Source organism: Heteronotia binoei, chromosome 20 (assembly GCF_032191835.1).
Source record: "Heteronotia binoei isolate CCM8104 ecotype False Entrance Well chromosome 20, APGP_CSIRO_Hbin_v1, whole genome shotgun sequence".
In the NCBI taxonomy this organism is placed as follows: Eukaryota; Metazoa; Chordata; class Lepidosauria; order Squamata; family Gekkonidae; genus Heteronotia; species Heteronotia binoei.
In genome coordinates, this window is record NC_083242.1 from 1,033,871 (window position 1) to 1,054,957 (window position 21,087).

Sequence of the window (21,087 nt, forward strand, 5' to 3'; positions counted from 1 at the left end):
CCCTCACCTTCTCCCACTCGCAAAGCCTCCCATGGCTCCTGCTCAGTTTTCTACATCCCCTCTGCCCACATAGCACTGGCGGGGGGGCGGGGCGGCAGCATCCCCTCTGCATATCACCTTCCTCCCCCCAAAATGAGGCCGGGCAGCTGCGAGCCTGGGAGACAGAGCACATCCAGCAACTGCACCAAGGTCCACCATTTATTCATCCAGGCAGTTGGAAGGTCACACAAACGCATTTCGACTCATCCCGCGGGAAGCCGCAACTGGGGCCAAGACCAGTGCCCTCTTCACTCGTGCTGCAGGTCCACATGCCTTACCACAGGGCAGAACACCGGACACGAGCACTCCACGAGACGGACACGGGAAAGAACTTCCAAACGCATTCAGGGAGGCATGCAGCTCCAGCAGTGAGACAGAGAGGAGGCCGAGATCGGACAGTCCGGAGCCAACAGGCACAAAAAGCAAACGGTGAATGTTCACAACCGCTCCAGAATCCAGGTCCCTCGAAAGGGGGAAAGAGACTCTCGTGTTAGTTCAGCCTTCCACAAAAGGGGAATAGTTTATTCCAAAAGTTGCAAGACGGTGAAAGGGGGCGACCCCACCCCCTCCAACGCTCACACTCCACTACTCTCTTGTGCACACGGGAGAGGAAGGAACCGGCTGCAGCTGAGGCAGGCAGAGCCCCCGGGGGGAGCAGACAGGCAGCAGGCTGGTTGGAGCTCCACTGAGGCAAACGTGCTACAGGCCAATCTCTGCAAGACCTGTCAGGAGGAGAGAAGAAGAGCCGAGAGGGCAGCCCAGTTGGCCTTCAGCCAGTTCAGTGAGTCTTGCCCCAACAAGCTTGACGGCGAGGCACAAGAACAACACCGAGAACACAGACCTCTGAACCCAGAATCAGAGGTGCCTGAAGAGGAGGACTCGAACACCCCACCAGCTAAAGCTGAGAGAGCACCCACCCCGTCTCTCTCCTCAGCAGTCCCGGCCTTGGAAGTCAAGAAGAACATGACATGGCCGCAGGGACAGGCACTGTGGGAGATGCACACACTACATGCAAAGGGCGACAGGCCAAACTTTTACAAGTTTGATCCAGCAGGGCTCTTCTGAGGTTCTTCTAAGGGGAAGGCCTCGGCCTCTCTGCCCTGTTGTTGGCCCTCCAGAGGAAGTGGCCTGCCACTGTGTGAGACAGGAGGCTGGACTGGAATGGACCCTCACTGGTCTGATCCAGCAGGGCTCTTCTGATGTTCTTAGGAAGGCCTCAGCCTCTCTGCCCTGTTGTTGGCCCTCCAGAGGAAGTGGTTGGCCAATTTGTGTGACAGGAGGCTGGACTGGATGGACCCTCACTGGTCTGACCCAGCAGGGCTCTTCTGATGTTCTTAGGAAGGATTCAGCCTCTCTGTCTGTTGTTAGCCCTCCAAAGGAACTGGTTGGCCACTGTGTGAGACAGGAGGCTGGACTCAATGGACCTTCCCTGGTCTGACCCAGCAGGGCTCTTCTGATGTTCTTCTCTCTGCCCTGTTGATGGCCCTCCAGAGGAACTGGCTGGCCACAGTGTGAGACAGGAGGCTGGACTCAATGGGCCCTCCCTAGTCTGGTCCAGCAGGGCTCTTCTGATGTCCTTATGCCAAGGCCTCAGCCTCCACACCTTGACGGACCGAGGGTCTGATTCCATCGAAGGCTGCTTCATGTGCTCATGTTTCCCCTGCTCCCAACCCAGTAAAAGCCTGTGGGGCTCGCAGCCTGGGTCGCCCAAGCCCAAGCAGGAGTCTCCCCAGACCTCCCACCTCAAAGGATGTCTGTCTGCTACTACCTCTCTCCTGGTGCACCCAACGAGTTCCCTGCAGTGCAGGCGGAGGAGGAGGAAGGGGCGGGGGAGCCTCTCTCACTGCAAGGGTTAGGGTGGAAGCCCTTTGCTGCTGGCAGACAAGGCACAGGAAAGAGTCTTGTGGATCTGCCCAGGAGAAAGAGCTCAGAGGCACGGAAGAGCTGGCTGTCTGGCCCCTCCCACGGCCCCTGGTGACACACGGAGGAGGCCCCTGTTCCGCCTCTCGTCCTGCAGGCCCACGGGGGACTCGGATTTGAAGAAACGAAAGGGGGACGGGAGCCATGGGACCCCCACTGAGCAGGCAGCCAAGCTCTACGGTGGCCGGGGAGAAAAGCATAAGCAAGCATTGCCCGCCTTCCCCTTTCCATCTAGGAGCCAGAACTGAGACCCTCCCGGGGGGGGGGGGGAGGGGGCATACCCATGTTGCAGGAGTCCTTGGTCGCCCAGCAGAGGCAGTAGTGCTGCATCAGCTGCTCCAACAGCTCCTTTTCGTCAAGGAACTCCAAGGCCTCTATCCTGCACAAAAGGATGGAGAAAGAGGGGAGGAGGGAGAGAGAGAGAGTGTGAGTGTGTGTAGGAAGCGGGGATATGAACCTCACCACTCTGCCCCACTATATTGCAGCGGCTCAAAGATAACAATTATCGTAGGGCATTCTGTGTAGAATAGCCAGGAGATCCTAAGACTGTCTGGCAGCCAGAGGTTCTAGCTCTTTTTAGCATTATGCACCCGCTAGGTGGTGACCGAGCCTTGTTTTTAAGGCAAGAGATGTTTCAGAGGTGGCTTCACAACCCTGGTACTCCTTGGAGGTCTCCCTTCTGAATACTAGACAAGGGGCTGACCCTGCTTAGCTTCTGAGATCAGGCCGATCCAGATCATAACTAGCAACGGGAGGGGACACGTGACTGTGGAGGCGGCCAGATGCTCAGAGAGGAGCTGGCCAGACAGCCCCCCCTAGTGTCTCCCACCCAGGAGGAGGAGGGCTTTACCTTTTGACATCAGCTGGTGGCAAACAGCTGTAGACTTTCATCATGTCCAGGGCGTTGGCTGCTTCCCAGCCATTTTCCAGGAAGCGCGCTCTCTGTGGGTCAGAGTTGGGGGGTAACAGAGTCAGCAAAGGGGGCAGAGTCTCCACCAGGCCGGAGGAAGGAGGAGGGGGCGTCCAGCTACTCCAGGCTAAGATGTGCCAGCTGATTAAATTGCTGAGCAGTCGTATTAGAACTGATAAAAGGAAGTCCTTCATCCAAAGGGTGATTAACGCATGGAATTCACTGCCCCAGGAGATAGTGGCGGCTACACGCATAGCCAGCTTCAAGAGGGGATTGGATAAGCATATGGAGCAGAGGTCCATCAGTGGCTATTAGCCACAAGAATAGATGAAACTCTCTGTCTGGGGCAGGGATGCTCTGTCTTCTTGGTGCTGGTGGGGGGCACAGTGAGAGGGCTTCTAGCCCCACTGATGGACCTCCTGATGGCACCTGGGTTTTTATGGCCACTGTGTGACACAGTGTTGGACTGGATGGGCCACTGGCCTGATCCAACACGGCTTCTCTTATGTTCTTATGTGACACAGAGTGTTGGACTGGAGGGGCCACTGGCCTGATCCAACATGGCTTCTCTTATGTGACACAGAGTGTTGGACTGGAGGGGCCATTGGCCTGATCCAACAGGGCTTCTCTTATGTGACACAGAGTGTTGGACTGGAGGGGCCACTGGCCTGATCCAACAGGGCTTCTCATGTTCTTATGTGACACAGAGTGTTGGACTGGAGGGGCCACTGGCCTGATCCAACATGGCTTCTCTTATGTTCTTATATTCTTACAGCTTTTCAACAGAATGTGGTAGAAGCAATCCCTTTGTGCCGACATGGGAAGGGGGAGGGGGAGTAAATCAAATTCAAGAGCCCCTTGCATGGTGCCCTTGGAAGGAACAAAGGTCAGAGGCCTAGAACGATAAAGTGAGCGGTGGAAGGAAGCCTTCCAAGGGAATCGTGGCCCCACTGGGACACGGATCAATACAAGCCCCTCCCAGCAGGGGAGGGGAGACTTACCTGCGTCTCCAGACTCCGGCAGTCCTCCACGCCCACCAGGTTACACTGCCGGCTCTGCAGGTTCTCAATCATGATTTGCCCAAAGCGATCGGTCATGTTCACCTGGGAAGGACACGGGAGACTCACCAGAAGGGGGGGGAAACACTCTAGTCTCAGCCAAGCCGAAGCCAGGAGTCTTTCATTAACTTCTTACATGGTTTTCACTTTGATTTCAGGTGCCTTTCAAAGCGCTGGCCTCAATGTCCTTAAGAGAGCCAGTTTGGTGTAGTGGTTAAGTATACCGACTCTTATCGGGGAGAACCGGGTTTGATTCCCCACTCCTCCACTTGCAGCTGCTGGAATGGCCTGGGATCAGCCAGAGCTCTCACAGAGTTGTCCTTGGAAGGGCAGCTTCTGTCAGAGCTCTCTCCGCCCCACGCACCTCACAGGGTGTCTGTTGGGAGGGGGAAGGTAAAGGAGATTGTGACCGCTCTGAGATTCAGAGTGAAGGGCGGGGTATAAATCTAATATCTTCTTCTTCTAAGCTCCACATGCCCACATGAGCCCGCCTGGCCATAAGGAGCTCACTCGTGAACAAACATGAAGCTGTCTTCTGCTGCATCAGACCTTTCATCCGTCAAGGGCAGTATTGCCTACTCAGGCTGGCAGCAGCTTTCCAGGGTCTCAGACAGAGACAAAAGTCTTCCCCAGCACTTCTTGCCTGGTCCTTTCAACTGGGGATGCCGGGGACTGAACCTGGGGCCTTCTGCATGCCAAGCAGAGGCTCTGCCACTGAGCCGCAATAGCCCCTCTCCACGAAGCTGCCTTCTACTGAACCAGACCATCGAGGTCAATCCTGGCTCCTCAGAAGGGCAGGGTCTCAGGCGGAGGTCTTTCACATGACCCACTGCCTGGTCTTTTCAGCTTTAGATGCTGGGGACTGAACCCGGGACCCTCTGCATGCCCAGCAGAGGCTCTGCTATTAAGGCGCAGCCCCTCCCCTGAATGGAACTCTCACATGCGGCTGCCTTAGACTGAATCAGACCATCGTATTTCAAGGCCAGGGCTGCCTACTCAAGACTGCCGGGCAGTTCTGCAGGACCGAGAAAGGTCTTTCCCATCCCCTCCTGCCTGGTTGTTCTCGCTGGAGACACCAGGGACTGAACCAGGGACCTTCTGCGCGCCAAGCAGAGGCTCTGCCACTGAGCCGCCATGGCCCCCCATGCTGAGGCAAGACGGGTGCCTATGAAGAGACAGCGTTACATTGCTTCAGCAGCTCCTTGCCCTCCTGGGAGCCGCCCACATGGAGGCAAACTTAACGACCTTTCGGTGCTGACTAACGCATTCTTTATTCGGACCTCGGCCAATTAAAAAATAAGAGTCAGCTGATCCCAATTTCTTCGCGGCCGACCCTGCCGAGAGCTCTTTCATCCATTATCCTGCTGAAGCTTGCGGTCTCACCGCGGCAGCTTCGTGGCATTTATTGAACGGGTTTTTATTGACGATCATTGTTTTAACAGTTCCTAGCCGTGTACTGCCCCGGGAACTCGGCTGAACGCTCAGCACAAAAGCGCACGGAATAAGCCAAACAAAGGTCAGCCCCCCCCCGCCCCCTCTTCCTGCCCTCCCCCCCTCCCTTTGCGCACAGCCTGCCTTTCAATTCGGGCCACTTTGGATCCATTATAGCTCCCAACGCCACCTAAGAGCCAGCTGATTAACATTTCATGAAGTTACATAACACCGCGCACAATGCCGCTGCCTTGTGTTTGGCCACCTTGGACGCTGCAGCTATTCTTCTCCGGGGGAAATTAACCCTGACTCTCTATTGTCGCGCTGTGAAAGGGGTGGGGGGGTGGGAGGCGCCCCTCCCCTCCAGCAGTTCTTGCAAGGCAGCCAGCCCCACTCAGCAGTCAAGCCAACAAGCAGCTGCCCATCCAAGCACTCACAGTCCGTCGAGCGAGAGCCCCCAGCACAGCCTCCCCCTCCCGCCCATCTCACACGTGGAACCCAACGCTCCCCCCCCCTTACCTGCTCATAGTTGATAAACATGGCAGCCGAGAAGGTGCTGGAGGCCCACCTGAGCAGGCCGGCCGAATGCTCAGGGGTCATGTAGATCAGGACGCACTCCGCCATCAACAGAGTTGGCAGACTTCATAAAAGGGAGGTGGGGGGAGGAAAGGGAAAGAGACCAAGGTTAGGCACTGTGGAATTCCTTGGGAAGGAAAGGAAGTGCAGCTCCACAGTCAGCCTCCCTTCCCTTGGGGGGAGCCCCAGCCCCCCTTCCTGGCCCCCAGCAGCCTGAGACTGGAGACTCAAAGCTGTGCCCAAAGGAGAGAAGGAGAGGGTCTCTGCATTCCCTCTGGTGCTCCCCGCCTGAAGAGCTGGGATTTTGTTCCGCTTCAGCTGCATGGGCTGCGGGGGACTGGGGGCAGGGAGAGGGGGAGAGTCACATTCATCAGATGTTGGTTCCATCCCCCCCCCCCCCACACACACACACACTTTTCTTACAACAATCATGAAATCTTAGGACTATCCAACACACTCTTTTGTTTCTTGTTTTGGAGTTACTACTGCCTGCGAATAAGATTTTGTTTTCCTCCAGTGACGAAAAAAATAAAATAAGAGTAGGGGTGTTGTCCTGGGTGAGAGTTTGAACCAATGCACCTCCCCCCACTGAAGGATCTTTGGACTGAAAGCCCCCTGGGCTAGTGAGACAAAACATGCCCCATGTAGCCATGCTGCTAGGGACTCCGCTGAGCAGGAAAGAGAGGGAATGCAGAGAGCAGCACGCTCCCAAAGTCTCCTGCTTTCTCTGCTCCCCATCAGCACCTGCCAAGGTCTTCCCGAAAGCCCACAGGAGGTCCAGGAGGCCTCACCTGCTCGCTCCCACCCACCAGCCTTCCCACCTCCTCAGCTGGGCGGCTCTCCCTCCCATCCAGGCCAGAACAACCCGGAGGCCTGTGATGCTGCTCTGCCCTCTACAAGGCCAGAAGCAGAGCAGGGCAAAGGGCTTGCGCAGAAAGAGGGAAGCTGCCGGAGAGGCCCAGGATGGAAGGTCAGGCCAACTGGCCGAAACAGACAGCAGTGAGGGAGGCGGACCTCCCGCTCGCTTTCCCAGAAATGGACTGAGAAGCCTCAGAGAAAACCAAAGACAGCCATCTCTAGCCAGTTCGGAAGAAACAAGCCAGTGACTGATTTTCCACTCACCTTACGCCGCTCTCACGTTACTCTTTGCAATGGGGCTTCCTTCCGATTTCATGCTATCTGCAAGTAACGGCGTTTTCGCACAGCAAACAGAAACCTCTAAAAACCAGTTTCTGTCTGCCACGCAAAAACACCGATGTTACTCGCAGCCCCGGGGCAGATAGTGTGAAATGGGAAGGAAGCCCCGCTGAGAAGAGGAACGTGAGAGCGATGTCAGGAGAATGGGAAATCGGTCTCCGTTTGATAAAAGCAGGAGGAGCAAGTCGGCCCTTCGTGTCTGCCTCCAAACTAGTCCCTATTTTAGACAGTGAGGGTCGTTATTCTGAAAAACAATTTGAAACAGAACACCCAGGATCAGAAACAAGAATGTTCAAATTTAAGACCACAGGAGTCCAGGACGGACACTTCTCTGCAGCCATTTCTGTTCTTTAAAATAGCAATAAACGATGTGTGTTTAAGGAGTGGGATGTGTGCAAAAGGCCACTCTTAGGCCTTGGGTGGGTAACAAGGGACCTGAGGAACCACAAGAGAAACATCCAGTTAAGGGACGGGCGGCTGACATCTTTCAACGCACATGAAGGTGCCTCATACTGAAGAAGCGCCCTGATCCATCAAGGTTAGTTTTGTCTACTCAGACTGGCAACAGCTCTCCAGCGTCACAGGAAGGGGTCCTCCACATCACCTGCCCCATAGTCCTTTTATCTGGAGATGCTGGGGATTGAACCCAGAACCTTCTGCGTGCCAAGCAGAGGCTCCGCTACTGAGTCACAGCCCCTCCCAAGGGGTTCAAGAGAACTGCAGACAGATCTTCCGCTTCTCACAACAGCAGGCGAATCCAGCTTCATTCAGAAGGGAAATAAATACAATTTGACAGCAGATCTGCCTCTCTTTGGCTGCCCGAAACTGGGGGTGGGGGTGATTTTGGAGCTGCTAAATGTGAAATCTGATCTCGCACGTAATTAAAACACAAGCTTGATCTCTGGACAGCTCTCTGGATCATGACAGCCATCCCTCCTGAGCCCCAAACCAAGACAGGGAAATGAAGAAAAGACTCTGTTCAGTGCTGGAGTGAGTCAGTTCAGCCTGAGAAGCGTCACTTGCACTCAGCGACACCTGACCAATAATTTTTAACACACACACACAGACACACTTCCCCAAACATTCCCACCCCCATGAGCCTCTGAAGAAAGCCTTACTGTGGGTCCATGTTGCACTTCTTCAGGTTTTCGTCTAGTTTTGGCAATTCTCGAAGGTCTGCAGAGATTATGGCGTACCGGCTGGAGTCCAGACTGTGAGCGTCTGCAGAGGAATTCGCCATTAAAATCAGGCTGAGGAAAAATCGCCACTTGCTTTGGGAAGGCAGAATTGCATTGAGGTGGTCAGGCAGGGAAACATAACCCATGGTTCCTCTTCTCTCAGGCCACAAATGGCTAAGGCAGGCATGGGCGGACAAGCCAGTTCGTACAACTTCTGAGGGGGACTAGTTACCTGGTAAACCAGGTACAGACTGAACTAGGCGAATTCTCCAGACTGTGGCCAATTCGGCCACCTTGCAAGAATGCCCTCAAAGTCTGCACTACCGCATTACATCACAGAAATATCGGGACCACTGAGGTGAATTAGCTGAAAACACAACACTAACACTTCATGTACAAAGTTATCAAATTAGATAACTTTGTACACAGAGAGTCAGTGTTCGTTTTCAGCTACCGCATTTACAGACACCTGAGATTTTCCTGTCCTAACTACGCTAAAAATATAATCATTTATTGACCCATCCCACCCACCCTGGTAGAGTTTTATGTATTTTTAGGTTTTTATGTATTGTATTGTATAATTATTAACGTATTTAAATTGATCTCTGTTAGCTTTTTTCTGTTGTAAGCCGCCCTGAGCCCACCTCGGTGGGGAGGGCGGGATATAAATCGAATAAAATAAATAAATAAAAATAAACAGTAGCTTAAAAAGAGCCCCATGGCACAGAGTGGTAAAGCTGCAGTACTGCAGTCGGAGCCTTCTGCTCACAAACTGAGTTCGATCCCAGCGGAAGCTGGTTCAGGTAACCGGCTCCAGGTTAACTCAGCCTTCCATCCTTCCGAGGTCGGTCAAATGAGTCCCCAGCTTGCTGGGGAGAAAGTGTAGATGACTGGGGAAGGCAATGGCAAACCACCCTGTAAAAAGTCTGCCATGAAAACGTGAAAGCAACGTCACCCCAGAGTCGAAAATGACTGGTGCTTGCACAGGGGACTACCTTTACCTTAGTAGCTTAAAACCATGTGTAAATATGTGTGTACACGCACAGACGGATATGGGAACATACAAAAATACACCAATAAATACAATCAGTTTCCCATCCTTCACACAGCTCTCAAAAACCATCCACCATCACACACAAACAAGCAATTCAATCACTGGGCGAGAAGATGCTCTGGTTCGGGACGGTTCTTTGAGGAAAGCGTTCCGCAGCTGTGGGACACCCCGCCCCCCACAAAGAAATCCCTGGCAAAACAAGCGAGAAGTCCCAATCTGCCTTTTAAACTGTGAGCAAACAAGGAGGTTTTACAAGTCTGTGGATGAAACTGCTGGCCAGAAAAAGCTGCCAGGGAAACACAAATACTTTTTTTAAAAGGTTCAGGAGGGTCACCGTGTGGGCGTGAAGCACAAAACTTTGAAGAAGGGTGCCTGCACGTGAAAGCTTCGACCCAGAAGTGAACTTCGTTGGTCTTAAAGGTGCTACTGGACTTTGTTGGGTTTTTTAAATTCTTTTTGTCTGGCTCAGGGGTGGCCAAACTTACTTAACGTAAGAGCCACATAGAATAAATGTCAGATGTCTGAGAGCCACAAGACATGAACCTCAGATTTGAGAGCCGCAGGGAAGGAAGGAAAGCAAATAGACTGGGGAGGGAGAAATGGAAAGAAAGCAACTTTAATATATTCTCCAAGCCACCAACTGGCTCGGCCTGGAGAAGTGATTTAAAGAGACAAATGCCTTCTCCAGGCTGGTTGATGGGGCAGTGGGGGGCTTCGAGAGCCACACAATACGTGTGAAAGAGCCACATGTGGCTCCTGAGCCGCAGTTTGGCCACCCCTGGTCTGGATTGTCTGGTCTCCAGACTGCCTTTGTACTGATGGACAGGAAGGCCACTGCTTTAGGATTGTGAGGAAAGGAAGGAAGGAGGGAGGGAAGGAGGAAGGGAGGGAGAGAGAGAGAGATGCTCCAAAACAAGGCCTGCATCAGGGAAAGAGCTGAGCCAACAGAGAGCTCAGCACATGTGCCAAGACACCCGGTGATCAGCTGGCAGACAGGCGATGGGGGAAGGCCCTATGGAAGAGGGAAAGCCAGCTTCAGTTGAAAGGCAGCTATCTTGTCCTGCCCATCAGGGAAAAGCACCTTGATTGGTCTGTATCTTAAGAATGTTCTTGCCCCAAAGCACCATGAGGCTATCTTGCGGGAACATTGCTGCGCGCAGATGGAACTTGTACACCTGCCTGAATGCAAAAATGGAGCTGGGAGCAGCCGCCGCCTCCAGAAAAGAGGGGGGGGGGGAGAACAGCAGCAGGCCCAAACCAGGAAGTGCAGAGTTCCTGAAAAGTCAGGCAAGGGGCTGGGAGGAGCCTTTGGTGGGAAGAGTGCCAGGGGCCTGGTCCGGAGCGGAGGAAAGTTTAGAGGCAGCTGAAGACGACAAGGGCCTTGGCGGGGAGGGCAAGGTATAAATCGAATTAAACAAACAAGGGACAAATGGAATACTACTCTCAGAGAAAGATAAGGGTTTTTTTCCTGCCACCTCCAGATATAACATGAGAGCCCCTAAATCCAGAGAAGATCCTCAAACTGAGCCAATCCCTGGGCAGAAATGAACATAAGAACACAGCAGAAGCCATGTTGGGTCAGGCCAGTGGCCCCTCCAGTCCAACACTCTCTGTCACACAGTGGCCCAAACCCCGGGGCCATTAGGAGGTCCTCCAGCAGGGTAAGAACTCCAGGAGCCCTCCCACTGTTGCCCCCCCAAACACCAAGGATACAGAGCATCCCTGCCCCAGACATAAGAATGTAACAGAAGCCATGTTGGGTCAGGCCAACGGCCCATCCAGTCCAACACTCTGTGTCACATAAGAACATAAGAGGAGCCATGTTGGATCAGGCCAATGGCCCATCCAGTCCAACACTCTGTGTCACATAAGAACATAAGAGGAGCCATGTTGGATCAGGCCAATGGCCCATCCAGTCCAACACTCTGTGTCACATAAGAACATAAGAGAAGCCCTGTTGGATCAGGCCAATGGCCCATCCAGTCCAACACTCTGTGTCACATAAGAACATAAAAGAAGCCATGTTGGATCAGGCCAGTGGCCCATCCAGTCCAACACTCTGTGTCACATAAGAGAAGCCATGTTGGATCAGGCCATTGGCCCATCCAGTCCAACACTCCGTGTCACATAAGAACATAAGAGAAGCCCTGTTGGATCAGGCCAATGGCCCATCCAGTCCAACACTCTATGTCACATAAGAACATAAGAGAAGCCATGTTGGATCAGGCCAGTGGCCCATCCAGTCCAACACTCTGTGTCACATAAGAACATAAGAGAAGCCATGTTGGATCAGGCCAGTGGCCCATCCAGTCCAACACTCTGTGTCACATAAGAACATAAGAGAAGCCGTGTTGGATCAGGCCAGTGGCCCCTCCAGTCCAACACTCTGTGTCACATAAGAACATAAGAGAAGCCTTGTTGGATCAGGCCAGTGGCCCCTCCAGTCCAACACTCTGTGTCACATAAGAACATAAGAGAAGCCTTGTTGGATCAGGCCAATGGCCCCTCCAATCCAACACTCTGTGTCACAGAAGAACAGAAGAGAAGCCTTGTTGGATCAGGCCAATGGCCCCTCCAGTCCAATACTCTGTGTCACATAAGAACATAAGAGAAGCCATGTTGGATCAGGCCAATGGCCCATCCAGTCCAACACTCTGTGTCACATAAGAACATAAGAGAAGCCTTGTTGGATCAGGCCAATGGCCCCTCCAGTCCAACACTCTGTGTCACATAAGAACATAAGAGAAGCCATGTTGGATCAGGCCAATGGCCCATCCAGTCCAACACTCTGTGTCACATAAGAACATAAGAGAAGCCTTGTTGGATCAGGCCAATGGCCCATCCAGTCCAACACTCTGTGTCACAGAAGAACAGAAGAGAAGCCTTGTTGGATCAGGCCAATGGCCCCTCCAGTCCAACACTCTGTGTCACATAAGAACATAAGAGAAGCCATGTTGGATCAGGCCAATGGCCCATCCAGTCCAACACTCTGTGTCACATAAGAACAGAAGAGAAGCCCTGTTGGATCAGGCCAATGGCCCCTCCAGTCCAACACTCTGTGTCACACATAAGAACATAAGAGGAGCCCTGTTGGATCAGGCCAATGGCCCCTCCAGTCCAACACTCTGTGTCACACATAAGAGGAGCCCTGTTGGATCAGGCCAATGGCCCATCCAGTCCAACACTCTGTGTCACACAGTGGCCAAAACCCAGGAGCCATCAGGAGGTCCACCAGTGGGAATGTTTCCAGGGAAAGTTCAAACGTACCCATTTGGGAGGTAGAATCCAGACTCTTCTGTCTCTTCCATGTTTTAAGCACCATGCCTACGGCAGTGTGGGTGGGTGTTTTCCACGCAGTGACAGGCTTATCTGGCTTCCCCATTGCTGTTGCTGCTGATACAGCACAAGGGCAAAGGGGTTTCCCCCCCACTTCCCCTGCCCTAGTCTCTCAGGCATTCCATCTCACCCCTCTGTGCCACCAGGGTTTTCCCCACATTTATTACCACCAATTGAATATCATTATAACAATCTGTACATATGGCTCTCTGAATTCCCAGTTTTCTTTTATTTTGTAAAAGTACCTTCCTTTTTTATCTCTGCAGCAAAAAGGGTTAGAGATTTACTCTTCAAAAAGAATGAACACAGATTATCATAGCTGTCAATTAACGCCCCCCCCCCCCCAAAGTCCACTGTTGACAGTGGAGGGAAATGGCCAGAGGGGGGACAGGGGAGGGGGAAAGTCTCCTGTGTGGGCGGGACCCCAGAAACCTGAACTCTCCCACTCACGAGGCAGCCATCGCAGCTGGGTGCTGATTCTCCCCACAGCTTCACAGCAAAAGCAGATTTCGAAAAGATGGGAGGCAAGTCAGGGAAATCCCAGGAGAGGCATCACTGCTCCAGGATGCTGAAGGGACACCAGGTCTTTGACACGCAGAACCCAAAAGCTGAAGGCTGCAAGTGACTCACAAGGCCAGTTCACACAACGTTTTGGCTGTTCACTGGTCACACCCCAGAATGTTAAATAAAACTTCAAGATAATATTCAGCTGGCTATCTCACACAAGATCAACCCTTCCTGCATCCCCAGTAATGGAAAGAGAGGTGGAGAAAAATGCAAGAACCAAAGAAGAGCCCTGCTGGATCAGACCAATGGGCCACTTAGTCCAGCATCCTGCCACACACAGTGGCCAACCAGTCCCTCTGGATGGCCAACAACAGGGCAGAGAGGTCAAGGTCTTCCCCTGAGAAGAACATCAGAGGAGCCCTGCTCGGTCAGACCAGGGAGGGTCCATCTAGTCCAGCCTCTTGTCTCACACAGTGGCCAACCAGTTCCTCTGGAGGGCCAACAACAGGGCAGAGAGGTTGAGGCCTTCCCCTGAGAAGAACATCAGAGGAGCCCTGCTCGGTCAGACCAGGGAGGGTCCATCTAGTTCGGCCTCCTGTCTCTCACAGTGGCCAACCAGTTCCTCTGGAGGGCCAACAACAGAGCAGAGACGCCGAGGCCTTCCCCTGAGAAGAGCCCTGCGGGATCAGACCAGTGAGGGTCCCTCTGGTCTAACATCCTATCTCACATAGAGGCCAATCAGTTCCTCTGGAGGGCCAACCACAGGGCAGAGAGGCCGAGGCCTTCCCCTGAGAAGAACATCAGAAGAGCCCTGCTGGGTCAGACAAGGGAGGGTCCATCTAGTCCAGCCTCCTGTCTCACACAGTGGCCAGCCAGTTCCTCTGGAGGGCCAACAACAGGGCAGAGAGGCTGAGGCCTTCCCCTGAGAAGAGCATCAGAAGAGCCCTGCTGGGTCAGACCAGTGAGGGTCCATCTAGTCCAGCCTCCTGTCTCACATAGAGGCCAATCAGTTCCTCTGGAGGGCCAACCACAGGGCAGAGAGGCTGAGGCCTTCATAAGAACATCAGAAGAGCCCTGCTGGGTCAGACCAGGGAGGGTCCTTCTAGTCCAGCCTCCTGTCTCACACAGTGGCCACCCAGTTCCTCTAAAGGGCCCACAACAGGGCAGAGAGGCTGAGGCCTTCCCCTGAGAAGAACCTCAGAAGGGCCCTGCTGGGTCAGACCAGGGAGGGTCCTTCTAGTCCAGCATCCTGCCTCACACAGTGGCCAGCCAGTTCCTCTGGAGGGCCGACAACAGGGCGGGAAGAAGAACTCTGTTGAAGAAACAGAGGACAACCCTGACTCTATATTCAAAACCATAAGATGCCCTTTTCAGAACTCATCCTGTTCCTCCACCCCAAGACCACCGAGCCTCTTTGTTCCCACAGCTATTCAAGAGACACCATTCCAGATCTGACTCATTCAAAACACCCCCTCTGAACCGCAACCTGAAATTTATCAATGGGCCCTTTTTAGACACTGGCCTCAAACTCCCCTTGCGTGGGCAGGACAGGGAGGCGGAGCCCGTTGCTGGGCGGCATCGAGAAAGCCACCCAGGGGCCAACCAGATGGAACCGCAGGGAAAGCAGCCTTGGCAACTGACAAGCAGAACAGAGGGCACTGCCAGTCCATTGTGCCGACTCCAACGGAGCATGCAGACAAAGGCAGGTGCCGTTACAGGGCAGAGGATGGCAGCGGCTGCGGTGACCACATGCTGATCTGCACACAGCGGTCGCCTTTCCTGGCTCCGGCGGCACAAAAAGAGCAGCCAACGACATACGAGGGCTGTAAGAGGAACACAAAAGAGGGAGAAGAATGCTCTAACAGAACGCCCACATTCCCTTCCAAAAGATGGAGGGGGAGAGAAGAGGGAAGGCAAATACAGAGTGGGGGGGGGGGAGTTTAAGATTCTCCTCTTCCTTCTCCGGTGTGTTCCCTGAAAGATTAACTACGTGCCCACAAAGCAGGAGAGAGTGAGGAGGCGGCTTTGGGAATGCCATCTTGTGCTGATGTTTTTTTTTTTTTTAAAGTGACTCACCTATCATGAGAGACTCCCCCGAATGGCTTTCCATAATTGGGTTAGACAGAGGAGGCTTCGATCTGTGGGAGGGAACAAGAGGCGGGGGGGGGGGAAGGGTTAGTGAGCTGCATTCTAGAACCTCCATCCTCCCGTCTCACAAGACACACAAAAGGCCGGGAAGCCCCACCTACCCCCTGCTGTGGAGAGGCCTAACAGCTGCCAAGAAAAGCAGCCACCCAAACTCTGGGAGGAAAGCGAGGCTTTCCCCCCTTGGGCTGCTTGGTTTCTACAGGCAGAGATCTGCCCAGGAGGCCCCTCCTGCTCACAAATCCCCAAAAGCAAGGCTCTGGATAAGCAAGTGGAAACCTCCAGGCCTGTAATGAAGGAGATGCTCTCCCACAAGTCAGATTCTAAAGGTGTGCACTTCCCTTCACAGAGCAACACATTACACTATCCAAAGTGTTACTCTTTAAACCTTAATACATTTGCTGCCTATCTAGGCCACATGCAGGTTACCAACTCCACTACTGAATCTTGATAAGTAAAATTAACGTATGTTTTACTCCAGGGGTGTCAAACATGTGGCCCAGGGGCTGAATCAGGCCCATGGAGGGCTCCTATCTGACCCTGAGCAACAAGCTGTCATCTGCTTCCTTCTCGCTATATCTTGCTTCCTTCTGCATCAAGGCTTGCTTTGCAAGACTTGCTCAATCACACAGGAGCTACAGAGCAAAACCTCTATTTACTCCATTGGCTGAGGCTCCTCCCTTGGGAAGGAAAGGGGGAGGCAGAGCTTGCTTTGCCAGGCTCTCTCAATTGCACAGTAGAGCTACTGAGCCAAGCCTCTCTTTCTTCTGTTGGCTGAGGCTCCCTCCCTCCTGGTTCCCCAGAGAAGGAAGAAAAGAGCCAGAGCTTCCTTTGCTCAGTTCCCTGGACCCCTTGTGAGAAATACAAAGAAAGCACCTTTAAGACCAATGTTTTAAATGTGTTTTAATTCTTTAAAAAAAACTTTAATTGATAACTTTAATTGTGTTTGTATGTATCCTTTAGAAAGTTTGTATCTCTGCTACCTAATCTTAAATAGGAACACACCTGGCCCAGCCTGACAAGGTCTAATTTATGTTAGATCCAGCCCTCATAAGAAATGTGTTTGACACCCCTGATTTACTCTAATGCATTCTTCTAAAAAACTCCCCACAAAACCCAGGGGGGGGGTGGATATTTATCTGATGCTTGTTCACACATGCAGGGAAACGGAATGGTGCAGACGGTGGAATGGGCTAAGCCATGTCAGACTCAGGGCACAGGACCAGGAAGGATGAGGTTGTTGAATGCTCCGTTAGATTAAAAACTCCATGATAACAGCAAGCGAAAAGAGAGAGCAGAAACTCTTTCTCTCCACTATGCAGGCTTTCCAGTTACAGAAAGCCCTTTATAGAATGGAAAATTCAAAGCTAAACCTGCTTACATGCAGTCTGAATAGGCCAAGTCCATACATTTACCCTTGCATTCTCCTTTATGTGTAAAAAAACTGGGCCTCGGTGAAGTTCAAGCACAACAGCACATCTAGACACTTACTTGATGTTGTGGATTTTCCTGCTTGCTATAGTTGGAAAGTCAATTTCAAAATACTTTTTCGGAAGCATATTCTCATCCTAAGCATTGGGGGGAAAAAAAACACCAGACTTTCAGCCTTATGAACCCCAAATTGCAGGGAAGGCAGATTGTTTGAGATTCAATTTCCCTTCCCTGTACTTTGCTCTCTGTCACAGGTTTCAGGCTCTTTATTTTCTGGAAACCCTTCCAGCACTGACATCTGCTGGGGAGTCTGTGCACACAGACAGAGATATCCAAGGCATGTGCTAAAGGGCACAATCTGTCCATGCAGGGTGAAGGTCTTACTATTACTTGCAAATTAACTCATCCAATCTCTCTCACATGAAGTGGGGAAAATGGGACCAGCAAAGCAGGAACTCTCCTCTTCTGTTAATGAACTTCCCCCTGACAAGTATCTGGGGGAATTCCCAGAATCCCCCAGAAGACACTTGCCCTCCTGGCCAGTCTGGCATGCATAGAAGCAAAGACGTTCAAGCAGCAACCTTTAGAGGGCACTCTGAGGCCACACCATCGAGCTCCTGTTCTCCAAGAGGGTCACCCCCATGAGCAATCATCTCACCTTCAGCTTCCAGAACAAGGTGTCCAGGCCAGCACCAAGGTTTATAATTTGGCAGTTGCATTCTGTCTTCTTCAGGAAAGCTGTCAGCAATCGACTGACACCCTGGACACGGGCATAATATCCTAGCAGATTGAGAACAATACAGTAAGACCAACAGTACAGAGACATGCACCTTAGTTCTTCATGAAAGGGTTTCTTATAAGAGACCTGGGCTTACAAAGCAACAGACATGGTCTCAATTCATGCTCGCTCCCCAACTTACCGCGGCTGATTTCAGGAGCCTTCCTCTCTTTCGGCTGTCTCACGAAATACTCGATGTACGGATCTTTCCAGTAGCCAACACTTACAGCATACCTGATGGAGACAGAGAAAGATGCTATTAGGAAAACGGAATGAATGCTCTTGGCCAGGTTGGCCGTTTCCCTGTGCTCTTCAACAAACAGTGTGCCATAGCCAAGCTACTGTTCTACACGCAGACACTAGGAGAATAACCCCACATGTTAAGGGAAACTCTGCCCTGGAGTGTGTAAGGCGTAGCCACTTCGTTGTGCACGGGATGGGAGAAAATCAGGTCAGTTTAAGAGGAACAAAAGAAGTTACAAAGGTAGACAAACCACAAGGTCTGCTCTGACTTGCCTTAGGTCCCATCAGACCATCAAGGTGAGCATTGCCCACTCAGACTGGCAGCTGCTCCCCAGGATCTCAGGCACACCTGCTTTGAAATGGAGACACTGCCGGGGATTGAACCTGGGACCTTCTGCATGCCGAGCAGAGGCTCTTCCACTGAGCCCTGCCCCTTCCCAAATAGAACTGTGATCCATCAAAGTCAATATCATCTTTTCAGACTGGCAGCAGTTCTCCAGGGTTTCAGGCCTTCCCTGTAATTTACTGACTGGAGGTGCTGGGGATTGAACCTAGGATCTCTTGCATGCAAAGCAAATGCTCTACCATGGAGATACGGCCCCTCCCAAAGTACACACACCAAACTGCCTTAGACTGAATAAAAGCCTTAGCCCATCAAAACCAATATTGCCCACTCAGGCTGGCAGCTGCTCTCCAGGGTCTCAGGCTGAGACCTTCCCCATCACCTCCTGCCTGGTCCTTTAAACTGGCAATGCTGGGGACTGAACCTGGGACCTTCTGCTCTCAAGCTGAGATCTTCCCCATCCCCTCCTGCCTGGTCCTTTAAACTCCAGGGCCTCAGGCTGAAATCCCTCCCATCCCCTCCTGCCTGGTCCTTTCCACTGGAGATGCTGCTGGGGACTGAACCTGGGACCTCTGCTCTCCAGGGCCTCAGGCTATCTCCCCCATCCCCTCCTGCCTGATCCTTTAAACTGGCAATACTGGGGACTGAACCTGGGACCTTCTGCTCTCAGGCTGAGATCTTCCCCATCCCCTCCTGCCTGGTCCTTTAAACTCCAGGGCCTCAGGCTGAAATCTCTCCCATCCCCTCCTGCCTGGTCCTTTCCACTGGAGATGCTGCTGGGGACTGAACCTGGGACCTCTGCTCTCCAGGGCCTCAGGCTATCTTCCCCATCCCCTCCTGCCTGATCCTTTAAACTGGCAATACTGGGGACTGAACCTGGGACCTTCTGCTCTCAGGCTGAGATCTTCCCCATCCCCTCCTGCCTGGTCCTCTAAACTCCAGGGCCTCAGGCTGAAATCTCTCCCATCCCCTCCTGCCTGGTCCTTTCCACTGGAGATGCTGCTGGGGATTGAACCTGGGACCTCTGCTCTCCAGGGCCTCAGGCTGAGATCTTCCCCATCCCCTCCTGCCTGGTCCTTTCAACTAGAGATGCCGGGGAATGAACCTGGGACCTTCTGCTCTCCTGGGTCTCAGGCAGAGAGAGATCTCTCCCATCCCCTCCTGCCTGGTCCTCTCCACTGGAGATGCTGCTGGGGACTGAGCCTGGGGCTTCTGCATGCCAAGCAGAGGCTCTGCCACTGGGCATCGGGGGCTCCCTCCAAGTAGCTTGGCTGCTGCCAGGTGGAGCCTCCAGGGGCATGCGCAGTCCACCTCCGACTGACAGGCGGCTGCAGCAGCTGCTGGCCCCGCCCCCGCGCCAGGCCCCGCCCCTCACCGCTTGCAGAGGGAGGCGTCGTCGCAAGTCCCCCTCACGGCCTCGTCGGAGACGTCGGGGTCCCGGGAGGTGGAGGCCATGGTCGGCCGGGCGGCGCGGGCTCAGCAGCAGGAGGGGGAAGCCGTCGAAAGGCGCCGCCGGTCGGCCATGACGGTGGGCGTCGCGGCTACCGCTGCCAGGCGCCCCTCAGGAGCGTGGCTTCCCCACCCGCCAACAACGCGCGCTCCCATTGGGCCGGGCGGGCGACTCTCTCATTGGGCGGCGCGGAGCGAGCGGGTTCGGCCCTGCTTGTGACGATAGCGCGTTCTATTGGGCGGCTGCTATGTCAGTTATGGACCCTACGCCCTTCTAACGGGAAAGGGGCGCCTTCAGGAGCTGGGGGGGGGGCGGGGTCTGGCCCACCTGGCAGGGTTGTTGTGAGGAAGAAATGGAGCAGAAGGATGTGAGAAGCCGCTTCGGGTCCCCCTTGGGGAGAAGGGTTGATGGGAATGAAGGAAATAAAGTTTTATAAACCCCATTCTGTAAATCCCTGGAGAGGCTGGTCAGTTAATGTTGGCTTCCAAATCCCTAATTAGGGGAGGGACAGTGGCTCAGTGATAAGCAGGAGGTCCCAGGTTCAATCCCTGGCATCTCCCAACTCAAAAGGGTCCAGGCAAGCAGGCGTGAAAAACCTCAGCTTGAGACCCTGGAGAGCCATGAATGGGGCTGTGGCTCATTGGTAGAGCATCTGCTTGGGAAGGAGAAGGTCCCAGGTTCAATCCCTGGCATCTCCAACTCAAAAGGGTCCAGGCAAGTAGGCATGAAAAACCTCAGCTTGAAACCCTGGAGAGCCGCTGTCAGTCTGAGTTGACAGTTCTGGAGGGAGGAACGGTGGCTCAGTGGTAGAGCATCTGCTTGGTAAGCAGAAGGTCCCAGGTTCAATCCCCGGCATCTCCAACTCAAAAGGGTCCAGGCAAGTAGGCGTGAAAAACCTCAGCTTGAGACCCTGGAGAGCCACTGCCCATCTGAGTAGGCAAGACTGACTTTACAGAGGGACGGTGGCTCAGTGGCAGAGCATCTGCTTGGTAAGCAAAAGGTCCCAGGTTCAATCCCCGGCATTTCCAACTCAAAAGGGTCCAAGCAACTAGGCGTGAAAAACCTCCGCTTGAGACCCTGGAGAGCCGCTGCCAGGCTGAGTAGACAAGACTGACTTTAGAGAGGGACAGTGGCTCAGTGGCAGAGCATCTGCTTGGCAAGCAGAAGGTCCCAGGTTCAATCCCTGGCATCTCCAACTCAAAAGGGTCCAGGCAAGCAGGTGTGAAAAACCTCAGCTTGAGACCGTGTGATGGCCACAGGAATAGACAGTTTTAAAAGGGGATTAGACAGATTCATGGAGGGTGAGTCTATCAGTGGCTGCTGGCCATGGTGACTGAAGGGAACCTCTGCAAACAGAGGCAATCAGCTGTTGAATCCCAGAGAGCCAGAAGGCAACATCAGGGGAAGGCCTCAGCGTCTCTACCTTCTTGCTAGCCCTCCAGAGGAACTCTTTGGCCACTGTGTGAGACCAGCTGGTGGACTAGAGGGGCC

The 21,087-nt window shown here is 53.3% G+C and overlaps 1 protein-coding gene across 1 annotated transcript; it reads right to left on the reverse strand.

Annotated features, from left to right (window-relative positions):
- Positions 1-180: 180 nt before the first annotated feature.
- On the reverse strand, positions 181-19,749 carry LCMT1 (leucine carboxyl methyltransferase 1). The gene is made up of 11 exons (XM_060260524.1): positions 19,522-19,749; positions 17,703-17,794; positions 17,441-17,562; positions 16,843-16,919; positions 15,283-15,344; positions 8,250-8,352; positions 5,878-5,998; positions 3,871-3,972; positions 2,810-2,901; positions 2,241-2,338; positions 181-761 (listed from the first exon to the last, which is right to left on the reverse strand). Exons 1-11 carry the CDS (start codon positions 19,599-19,601, stop codon positions 739-741), a joined length of 972 nt encoding a protein of 323 aa, XP_060116507.1. The 5' UTR covers positions 19,602-19,749; the 3' UTR covers positions 181-738.
- Positions 19,750-21,087: the final 1,338 nt, after the last annotated feature.